The 12468-nt window shown below is 38.8% G+C and overlaps 1 protein-coding gene and 1 long non-coding RNA gene across 8 annotated transcripts in view; one reads left to right on the top strand and one right to left on the bottom strand.

Annotated features, from left to right (window-relative positions):
* LOC125782217 (uncharacterized) overlaps nucleotides 1-12468 on the top strand; it is a 530592-nt gene that overhangs the window by 462921 nt on the left and 55203 nt on the right. The window lies entirely within an intron of this gene.
* The window catches only part of mapk8ip1b (mitogen-activated protein kinase 8 interacting protein 1b), a 71581-nt gene that overhangs the window by 34847 nt on the left and 24266 nt on the right, over nucleotides 1-12468 (bottom strand). For all 3 annotated transcript variants that reach the window (XR_007424820.1, XM_022669489.2, XM_007236233.4), the window contains exon 2: nucleotides 8305-8419. Coding sequence is in view for 2 of the 3 variants with exons in the window: in XM_022669489.2 (XP_022525210.2) it covers nucleotides 8305-8419 (115 nt within the window). In the remaining variant the exon portion in view is untranslated. The remainder of the gene's footprint in view (nucleotides 1-8304; nucleotides 8420-12468) is intronic.

A 12468-nucleotide genomic window follows, 5' to 3' on the forward strand; every position in this document is an offset into this window, starting at 1 on the left:
AAAGTCAAAGGACAGTCTAACCAATCAGATTTCAATCGGGGTGGGGGGGTATAGGGGGATGGTTGCAGAAGAGGTACCCACTATATTTACTGTACGCCACTGTTTTTTAGTGACCCTTATTTGATTAGTATAGTTAGTTTCTGTATTGTAAAGTTAAAAGAAGCAGTGTGTGCGCAATGTTTTCCTTACTACGGATGAGGAGGATGCATCAGCCAGTATGTTCACCTTTAGATTGTTTGTTACAGAGCGAAACTCTGTTTGTTTTAGCCTCTAATCCCGCCCACTGCCCATTCCCCAGTCCTATGGGCACATCCTGGGTTTCCAGGTATATAACACAGCCCAATTACAGATTGTATACAGATTATTTTTTCATAGTCTGGATATCCAAACTGGCCTGAACCACATTTGGAGGTGGTTTGAAATGTGATTATAAGAAGATATGTACAGATGAGTCTGGACAGAATTCATTGTCGTTTGTGTCATTCACAACTCGACTAACAACAACCCTACAGCTACCTACACAGATACCACTGCAACCCATGCAGATACCACAGCAACCCACACACATACCAAAGCAACCAATGCAGATACCACAGCAAACAATGCAGATACCACAGCAACCCACACACATACCACAGCAACCAATGCAGATACCACAGCAAACAATGCAGATACCACAGCAACCCACACACATACCACAGCAACCAATGCAGATACCACAGCAACCCACACACATACAACAGCAACCAATGCCGATACCACATCAACCCACACACATACCACATCAACCCATACAGATACAACATCAACCCATACAGACACCATAGCAACCCATACAGACACCACAGCAACCTATGCAGATACCACAGCAACCCACACAGATACCAAAGCAACCCACACATACCACAGCAACCCATACAGATACCATAGCAATCCAGTCTGAACAGCCTAAGAGCCCAGAAACAGGGCAAGCTGTATATTGTTGGAGCTGTAGACTATCTTTTATGCTAACTGACCTAGCTTTGGCTAATGCACCTAGCAGTCAATAAAATATGACCTGTCATTGCTTCCTAGTGAAAAAGTTCTTAAACTCATCATACACCCATTCATCGTTCGACCATTTTTACCACTTTGATTTAAATACAAATATTTGTAGAAGGTGTTAAGTAGTGTGCCTCATAGGCAAGGCAAGGCAAGGCAAGTTTATTTATATAGCACCTTTCATACACAACGGTCATTCAAAGTGCTTTACAAGTTAGAAAATACACAGAGAAATCAAAGGGGAAGTACAGTACAGACTTTTAACACCACTAACCAGACACCCCTCTTGAGAGCTGGCAAAGATCACTAACCACCTCAAGAAGCCAGCAAACTGTACAGATCACATTCAGTCACCACCAAAACAACAGCAGCAGCAACCAGAAAAGTAAGGGAATAACTTTAAAAGTGATGGAATTTCTAGAGCTGAATAAGCAGCCCTATTTTAAGTTGTGAAAGGTGTGGATAAAAGCCCTACACCCTGCGTGATGATGCGTTACTAAGTTTGTCGGGAAATGTTTATGTAGCCTTCTGCTCTACCCTATACAGGTATTGGTGATTGGTTGATCAGTTTCTCCAATAAGTTATTTAATGGCACTGTTAAAGTTTTTATTAGCTAATTAAATTATAATATGTATTAATAAAGCTGCATGAGTAGTAATGCTGTCAGCATCACTGCGCTACTGCTTTTACAGAGTCACGTGGTTTAGTACAGCATATGATCTGGCAGATTTATAAGTGCACCATATTGCAGTAAATAAAAAAACAGAATCAATGAGGACTAACAGCAGCAATGTTATAACTGAGAAATATGGGCTGTAAATCGTAATTACTCATCATATTTGCATCACTGTCAATCATAAAAATTAAAACTGAATTTTACTGATGAAATTGTGCGAGATTGTAAAACTCTTGAGAGGATAAACAGGATAAATCATCTTTAAGCCAAAACAAAGAAAATATTTATGCATTTGTACAATTATTGACTGCACAATTATTCATGGCAATAAATCCTGATTAAAAATGCACTGCAGAAACTCCAACAGCTGGAAACTACTTACACCTCTACCTGATAAAGGCTGATGGGTTTCTGGAATGATGGGCATGTCCTTAGTGATTTCCTGAGTGTCCATTGGTCATTTTCACACAGAAAATAGGCGGAATGATCCAATCACAGAGAAGAGGGAGATGACGGACACACAAGACAACGCAGCAAAATTTGTGTTTAAAAAAAATTGGCAGAATAAAGGTCCCAGATTACCTGCATGTTTTAATGTTGACAAGACTATTTCACTCCACAAGGGGGCGCTAATAAGCAGCATGCATTCACAAAAGCACCCAGTATGTTCCTTTTTTAGCCTGGCTATGTAGAACGAAAGAAAGAAAGGCTCATACAATACATTTTTTGTGGGTTTGTGGACAACCCAGTTACTCAGGTTGTACACATTGCTGACACAGATGTGCAAATGTGCATGCACAGCTTATGTAGTCTACATATACAAGCACTCCCAAGAGATATAAAGATGCCAGTATTGAGCTGTGGAGCAGAGGAAATGCATTCTCCATAATGATGAAGCTCTGTCCAATACTTTAGAATATGCTGGGGAGACAATCATTATTCACTATCCTGTCATCACTATTGATCTGAATGCAATTAAATCATCCTAAATATAGTATCTTCAATATTCTTGTTCATATAGTGGACAAGTTTCGAAACACCTTCACATTTAATGTTTTTTCCTACATTGTAAATGAATACTGAAGTCATTCAGGCTATGAAGAAACACATATGGAATCATGTAGTAACTTAAAAGTGTTAAACAAACCAAAATACTGGAGTGCTGTTAACTTGCCGTTACTGAGGCTGGTAACTCATCCTGTGCAACAGAGGTAACTCTTGGTCGTCCTGATGAGAGCCAGTTTCATCATCATAACACTTTTTTAAAATTATTTTATTTCTAATTTTACCCATTTTCTCCATAATTTACACGGCCAATTACCCAACCCACTCACTAGGACTCCCCCTATCACTAGTGATGCCCCAACACACCAGGAGGGTGAAGACTAGCACATGCTTCCTACGATACATGTGAAGCCAGCCTGATGCAGCATTGCCAAGTAGCCAGCATGGAGAAAAGCGCAGCGGCTCGGTTCCGGTACATCAGCTCACAGATCACTCTTTAGTGATGTGGGGAGAGGGCGCCATCTACCACCTGGAGGGAGCAGGGCCAATTTTGCTCCCTCTGAGCGCCGGCAGCTTCATGGCAACGCTGCATGAGTGGGGGTTCAAACCTGCGACCTCCTGCTCATAGTAGCAGTGCTTTAGACCACTGAACCACTCGGCGCCCATCATAACACTTTTGATGATCTTTGAGTGTGCACTCCTTCATAAAGCTGACTGAAAAAATGCCAAGATGTGCAAAGCTGTCATCTAAGCAAGAGGTGCTACTTCTAAAATATAAATTAAGATATAAAATATAAAAAAATTTAAATATATAAAATATATATAAAATATATAAAATATAAAATGAAGTTAATTTTTTTTTGTTTAAAGCTGTCCGTAAGTTTTGGGATTTGGGGGATTTAGGGCCCTCTCTGGTGTGAATAGGTAATTGCACAGAGCATGTAGAAGAGTCATTTTAAACTGCATGGGTGTGATGTGGTCTCCTTTCAGAGCGGATGAATCTGATTCCAGGTTATGTTCAGTCTCAGAGAGAGCGAGAGAGCATGCTCAGTCAGACTTAGCATCACTATTAAACCCTTTCACGAAGCTCTCTCTACTGTTTAAACACCAATACGATATTAATCCTGGTTTAAGCGCGGACTCTATCGTGTTCCTTTTTGGCTTCGGAAATTGCTTCACTCCTTCGTTTCTTTTATTTTGGTATGAGTGAATGAGCTACTGAGCTCTGAGTTTCCCCTTCTGAAGTCTCCATTGCTCCACCAGCCGCTTGCGTTCAGTAAAACTGAGCTGGATCCTCTTTTAAAGGCTGTACGTGTGACGTAATTACATAAATATTTGTGACGTGGCTAAAAGAACTTCCGCGAAAAGCAACCATATCCCCCTAGGTTTTTAGAATGAATATAATAGGCCAGCTAATACCACTGGTACCATTTAACACAACATTTAACCCTTCTCCACTCAGAAATGCTTCTGCTTTCAGTTCAGAAACAAAATAATACAGACTACTACTTTAATAAACAATTCCATATGTTTTTCTTCATAGTGTGGATGACTTTAATGTTAATCTACAATACAGAACTTTTTAAAGTAAGTAAAGGTTCCTCGCTGCTTAGGTCTAGAACTAATGACTGTTCAAGGGCTGCCAGAGGGCGCTGTGATAAAACACAGCCATAAAAAAAGGAAGCATACCAGTAATCCCTACACCAACACCCCCCCCCCCCAACCACTGTCTGATACACCATCAGAGAGTGATGGAGATACTGAGACCACCCTGGAGGATACAGCAGCAGATCCTCCACTCAACCCCCTCATCAGACCTGCACAGGGGGCAACAGGAGAGCACTGAGGAGACTCGGCTGTATTGATCTGCTGGAGGGTCACCATGGTAAAATGTGTGGTGTGTGCATGTGTGTGTGTGTGTGTGTGTGTGTGTGTGTGTGTGTAAAGTAATGACTCTTGTGGTTTGGTGATTTAAAGGCCTTCTGTTAATCTGTGTATTAGTGCGTTTGGGGGAGTGAGCTCTAATGTTGTGTGACTTCATCAGCACCATCCCTCCGTCCCTCCATTTACTCTCTCTATCATTCAGTCTCATTCCCTCGCCAACACACTCTGAGGGATCAGCATCACTTCGGGGGATTAGAATAAGTAAGAGAGAGACAGAGAGAGAGATAAAACATGAAAGGAGAGAGGGTAAGAGAAAAGAGTGAGAAAAGCAAGAGGAAAGAGGATAGGAAAGGGTGAGAGAGAGAGAAACCAAAGAAATGAAACAAATCCTGAACAAAGGGACCGTTTGATTGTAGTTAAGTATTGTAACTGTGATAATAAATGTTGGTTGCTAAGGTGTTGCTATGGTAAAGCTGTTGATATCTAATGACGACCTTACACCAAACAATTTTCAAGCGATTTCACTGTCGCAGAAAATTTTCAGTTTCTGGATAAAATCACGAAAGTCTTGCGTGAGTCAAGTTGCGGTTGCCTCATATCGATCGATGCCTCATAAAATCAACAGTGTTTGATATTATCGCAAGTCTTGAGACTGACGTGAACAATGGCAACAACCAATAGGAGAGCTACGGGAAGCCGCAAGGCAAGCGCGGGAACGTTTACGAAACTGAATGGATGAAACTCCGGCGATGGCTTGGAAACCATGGTTCTCCTGGAGTGTACAAAACGAGGAGAAACTGGTGGAGCTGTGGAGTGAGCAAGAGTGTCTCTTTGAAGTGTTTTCCCATTAAATTAAAAAAAAAATTATAATCCCAGAAAGTATCTAGTTGCAGTCTTAAAAATTAGTGATCTATTAAAGGACTTTTAGTGTATGGACAGCACAAAACGTTTGTTTTGTTGTTTCAGTTTGTTCCAGGCATTGGTTGTGTCAGTGTTGCTATGGTATACTGTAGGCATTTTGCTTGCTAAGGTGTTACTAAGTGGTTGCTAGCGTGTTGCAAGTTTCCGAGTACTGGAGTGGCCTGACTGTGGTCCTGATTTGTCCCTAGTAGATTGTAGAATTTAGAAACGGAAAATGTGAAGATGACCCCGTGCTGTTACACACCTTAAAATGTGTGTGCCGTATTTGTTGTGTTAATTGTTGTGGGAAGGAGTGATAAAAGCTTTACTGTCACAGTAAATCATATAAAACATGAAGTATTCTGGGTTTATTCTGTCAAAGTAAATATTAAAACATTGTGCAGTTTCATGTTGAGAAAGTTTTTTGCATCTTCGCTCCTAAAAAACTCAGTGTCTCTAAAATGTTTTTTTTATACCGAGTCATGCACATTTTTATTATTATCACTTATTTTCCCACTCTTTTGTTACTTCTAATGAGTATAAACAGCTAATGAGTAAACAGTATTAATGGCATAATGTCTGATAGTCATAACATCTGATAGTATGTTCTGTGTTCTATTGTGAACGAAATGTGGTTATGTGATCTGCAATCATTGCATTCATGTTTTTATTACTTTAATTGGTTTAATTAATTAGTCAATACATTTAAAACTGTTTTTAATTTATGAAACATGTTCATATGTCAATATTTGTGCACTTCAGTAACACTGCTGTTATAAGTCAACCTGAAATGAATGGAACTGAATTGAAATATCTATGATTTTTTGTAATAAATCTTCTATAATTGCTGATATTTTACAAAGAATGATAAAGTTTATGTGTTGTTATATTTCAGACACATTGATACAGCAGAGAGAGGGGTGTGTATGAGGGGGAGATAAGTGTGTGAGAGGATGAGTCAACCAAAATGCGTAAAACTAAACATCACTATTCCCATAGCAACCCAGTCTATTTCCCCAGCACACGTCACACCTCAAAATACACACTTTCACTTTAGGCATGCTGCCAGATTTCTCACAAGTTGTGATAAAATACACACACACACACACACACATACAGTGAGTGTCAGTTAGGCAGTGTCAGTGAGCTGGGTGTGATTATTTAATGGGAATATAAATTACGCTAGGATCCATGAACACACTGAGGAACCACACAAAAGAGGACAAAAGGGACCTCTGCTGACCAAACACAGGAACACAACACATCACTAACAACACACTGCACTTCTCTTACTTCCATAAATCAGTGTGTGTGTGTGTGTGTGTGTGTGTCACGGCCTGATCTCTGTGCCACTGATCCTTTCTATAATTAGCTCCCTGGATACTAAAGCACTTTAAAAGATTAAAAAATATTAACTCGAACAAAAACCCATTAAATCCATAACTCCAGTTAATAAAACCCCAACACACTAAAACTAAAGCTCACACCCCCACAACCTCTCTCTCTCTCTTTCTCTCTCTTCTCTCTCTCTCTCTCTCTCTCTCTCTCTCTCTCTCTCTCTCTCTCTCTCTCTCTCACAAACACAGGGATCGAGTTTAATGACGACCCCTCGAATTCTGATACAGTGGCAGCAATCGTTTATATGTAGCAAAAAAAATTATAGAAAGGATAGAATTGGTATGAATATGGAATAATATGGAAATGGGAGGGTTAAATAGATATTTGTATAGACTGTAATGGGTATGGATTAATAGATTATATTAACTGGGGTGGGTATAGACTGTCATAGATTTGTATTATTGGTAAAGGTATAGATTACATGAATTGTGGGTGTGGTTGTATAACTGGAATGGTTATAGATTGGTATAGATGGTTATGGGCATGGATGTAGATGTGAATGGCTATGGAGTGATAAAGGTATGAATGGTACAGGTGGTATGGCGATGAGTGGTAAGGACTGGTATGTGATAAGTGAGTATAAATGGGAATATGTATGTATGTAGTATGGATATTGTTACAGACTGGAATGGTACAGTATAGGTCTGGGTTGGATTGGGTATGAATGGGTATAGAGAGGTAAGGGTATAGACTGTATTATTTAGTATGGGTATAACTTAGATTAGAATATATTGATTTGTATGGTAATAAAATGGTATACATATGTATCATCAGACAGACAGTTAGGTTAATACACTAAAGATCATCAGTATAGGGGTAAGGCTATCTATCTATCAGTATGCTTCCTAGACCTGAGACACAACCCAGATGAAATAAAGTCTGAATAAAAATGCAAATATTCAGTAATTTGATCAGAAAGGACATGACAACATTAGCAGGAGGAGGACAATGATCATTATCTGGAAAATGCAATTACATCTAACCCACACCTTAATCTGATAAGCTGAATTATAGCACTAAATTGAGGAGCACAGCAGGAGCACAGCAGCAAAAACTGTACAGAGAAATCAAGTTATAAATACATACTGAATATGGTCAAATCTTACAGATTTGTAATCAAAATTAATCTAATTAAAATGTAACTTTAGGAAAGTTGTTGAGAGTGATTTGGTGTGTAATGCCTAATTCTAAAGAATTCTAGCATTCATTTGTAACTGCAATACGTAAATCACTACATATATAAAAATCACTGTGTAGTGCACACACTTTTTGTTACAAGCTGACTTGTAAAAATATCTCTACATATCATATTTCATGTCACGGTTTCGCATCAGACACACAGCACATCTTCATTACTCTGTCCCATGCTCAGACTGCTTTGTGGGGAATTTCTGACGTACCTTGTGAATGTCCAGGCTGTTACAGTTGAGGCTGAGGCCTCTTTCGTCTGTGATTTCCGTGATTTCGGACAAGTCCTCATCCTCAAATTCATCTAGGCTGATGTCGTGGGTTAGCCTATGAAAACAAAAACAACACACACATCTTTATCTCTTTCTCTGGCAACACAAATATTCTTATCTGTATTAGTCAATAGTTTCCCAAACACTACTGAGAGAACTTAGTGTCTGAGATGAACACATTATTGTAGAGATTTGTTCTGTGTTGTTTGAAGTATTGCAGTATCACAAAATTGTGATATCATGGGCAACATATAGTGATAATATCGTATTAGAGAACCCTATACACAAACAAAAGAAATTGTGACTCCAGTCCTTTAGAGTCCTGTTTGCTGTAAATCTCTTTAAATCTCTGTAAAGATCATTTTAGTAATTAATTAGTAATGGCCTCAAATCTTTAATTCAATGCAATTGTACAGCTGTAGTTTAGTTTAATAACAGCACTCTTAGCTTCAGTGCTTTAATGTGTTTCATTCAACATGGATTGGAATAAACCCACCCCTGCTCCTCCTTAAATAAGTACATTTTCTGCTGAAAGACTGTGTGTTTTTAGTTCTTTTGATGCTTTTGGTATAGTGGAAGCTAGTCTTTTGGACACTCCCACACCAGCTAGCCAATCAGAACAGTGGGATCTAATGAGAGAGTACAAAGTGGGGTTACAAAGTGAACCAAAAGACTAGTTTTAATCTTTATATTTAAACTAAAAAACACAAATATATTCCATATTTTTTTGCACTATAAGGTGCACCAGATTATAAGGTGCACTATCAATGAATTTTCTATTTTCTGGTCTATTTTGATACATAAGGCGCAACGGATTACAAAGCGCATTTTACGTGACAATAGTAAGAAACAGGGGTGTCACCATGTTTCTTTTCTAATTTAGCAGGTCTCACCAAGCTAAGTACAGTACACAAAACTGTAATTCTTAAAAAAATAATAATAATTTGTCAAACAAGTGCTGGAAGGTAATCTACAAAGATTTCTCTCCTGAAACTGTTGATTTGGGTGAGTAAAGCGCTTCGTTTATTTACAGTAAGCTTAGATTTCCACTACAGCGGGGTGCAGAAGCATTAGCATTAGCAGATAACTACAATGCTAGTGAGACAAAAATGCCACCCGACAGCACTACAATAAGGAACTCTGAGTGCTCTGGTAACCCAGGGTGGTATTAGCTAGTGGTTTGTCCCATGTAGCTTGTTTTAACACATTAAACATGCAGGCTTCAGTCTGATATACTCGCCTCTGAACGACAAAAGAGCTAGCGTTTAGCATGGTTAGCAGATCATGCTAACGCTGCTCCAGCTGGGGGTTAGCAGCCGACTACAGGCCAATAATACTCACCTCTGAACGGGAAAAGAGCTAGCGTTTAGCATGGTTAGCAGATAATGCTAACGCTGCTCCAGCAGTGTTAGCCGGGGGTTAGCAGCCGACTACAGGCCAATAATACTCACCGCTGAATGGCAAAAGAGCTAGCACTTAGCACAGTTAATGCTAATGCTGCTCCAGCCTAGGTGCTGGAGAACTAAACTGAAACTCCTGTATAAAGCTGTACTTTAACAGAATGGCTTCACTGCTCCTTAATACCTGACCAGATAAATTCATACATATGGTGCACCAGATTATAAGGCACACTGACGATTTTTGGGGAAATAATTTTTTTTTAAGTGTGTCTTATAGTGCAAAAAATACAGTATTTTACAGTATAGTTTTCTGACACCACTATTACATATTGCACTTTGAATTTGTTTTAAGGTGAAAAAGTAGAAATAATTACACAAATATAAAGTGTGATAGATTAAAAGTGTATAATCAGTGTGCTGGTTCTGTAAAACAGATTAAACTCAGCTGCATTAATCTAAGGTCTCAGCAGCATCCTTCCGCCTGCGAGAGTCCGTCTGCAGATGTGTGTGATGTGAGGCTGCATGACTGGGTGTCAAACTGCCCCGGAGCGACAGGACCGGGACCAGGATTAAGCAGTTCTGACAGTGGGAGAGCGGCTGGAGCTGAGTGGAGCAGGACAGGGCTGCCGTCCCGCAGACAGCCATGAAATCTGCTGCAGATTGGCTGAGTCTGACTGAGCTTTAGCATTTCAGCTTCTGATAATCAGAACACACTGTTCTAAGAACAATGCTACACATGTCACGGTATTGTTAGAAATAATCAGAAATGGTGAAAAACTATACAAGTTTTATTCAAGTTGCTCTTCATTAAAAAAGCAGATATCGATTCATATAAACCCGAGAATTAATCAAATTAAAATTAGCCTATTTTTCCTTTTACAGTTGCAACAATAATTCTCTGAAAAGCTTGTCCATATCTAAATAAAACCTGTAATTGTGTCGTGGCCGGACAGGACATAAAGAACTTTATTAAAGAAGGGTTGGGCACATAGAATAGTCAAAACCAGCAAGGTCAACACCGGTAAACAGCAGCATAAGGGAATAAACATAATAGAATCGAGAAACAATCCAAAAGTCAAACAAGACAAGGCAATATCAGAGGGCTATCAGGGATAGTAAATGCAAAAACAAGCTAACACAGGTAATGGGAAAACGCTTTGTAGATGGATAAATCCATCAGTACTCAGCGGGGAGTAAGTGAAGTGATCGGGTATGTACAGTACAGGCCAAAAGTTTGGACACACCTTCTCTTTTTCAATGCGTTTTCTTTACTTGCATGACTATTTACATTGTAGATTCTCACTAAAGGCATCAAAACTATGAATGAACGCATGTGGAGTTTTATGTACTTAAAAAAAATTACCCGGCCTCCACAGTCACCGGACCTGAACCCAATCCAGATGGTTTGGGGTGAGCTGGAACGTAGAGTGAAGGCAATGGGGCCAACAAGTGCTAAACACCTCTGGGAACTCCTTCAAGACTGTTGGAAAACCATTTCAGGTGGCCACCTCTTGAAGCTCATTGAGAGAATGATGCCAAGAGTGTGCAAAGCAGTGATTAGAGCAAAGGTTGGCTATTTTGAAGAAAATATATAATTGTTTTTTTTTTTTTTAGTTATTTCACTTTTTTTTGTTTAGTACATAAAACTTCACATGTGTACATTCATAGTTATGATGCCTTCAGTAAAAATCTACAATGTAAACAGTGATGAAAATATAGAAAACGCACTAAAAAAAAGAGAAGGTGTGTCCAAACTTTTGGCCTGCACTGTATAGTGTGTGTAACAGGTGAAATCTATATTCAGGTAATTGGATACTGGGTAGTGCCCTGTGCAGTGTCATGTGATGTCAGTGTGTGGTGCATTCTGAGTATTGTAGTCTGGAGACTGGAGGTCACAGGTAGAGCTGTGTGGGGGACAAACAGAAGCACCTTTAGCCCCAGGATTGACAAATTGTAACTGAAATTCCTATATTAATCAATAAATTGAATTCATGTAGAAATCAAATCAAATTGGAATCTTATGATAATGGAGCTGGAAATGACTATGTTCCAGTTAAACAATCATAATAATATCAGCTTAATAATATCAGTGTTAGCTTTGTCCCAGGTTAGCATTGTTTATAAAAATGCAATATATAGTATTTTGCACATCCAAAAACAGCAGGAACTAGTACAGTACTGTGTGTAGGACTGATTTAATGAGACAGTAACAGATCGAAGTGATAATAAACTCTATAAAAATTCTGCTTTACTACTGTTGATGTGCGGGTAACATATAGGGTCTTCTGACTAGGGGTGGGCGATATGGCCCTAAAATAATATCACAATATTTCATGGTATTTACGCGATAACGATACTCGGCGATATAAATGAATACATATTTTTTTTCAAGAATACACTACTGCAACAAAATTAAAATTTTATTTTATTATTGCATTCGGTTTATATCACACCCCTACCTGAGATATAAAAAAATACAAGATTTTTTTTAGATTTGTAACAGAAGTCAATGATCCAGAATGTCATGATACTAATAATACACTCCAAATATCTCCATCTATCCAGGATTAAAGTAAAATAAATGATACTGGAAAGATACAATCTGTCTCTAGCTAGATAGATATATAATCGAAAATGAGAATAGTGTGATTTTTTTTTTGCTAAAAAAAGTAAAAAGTAGTACCCTGATGTGATAATTAGGGGT

This window comes from Astyanax mexicanus, chromosome 16 (genome assembly GCF_023375975.1).
Source record: "Astyanax mexicanus isolate ESR-SI-001 chromosome 16, AstMex3_surface, whole genome shotgun sequence".
Taxonomy (NCBI): Eukaryota; Metazoa; Chordata; class Actinopteri; order Characiformes; family Acestrorhamphidae; genus Astyanax; species Astyanax mexicanus.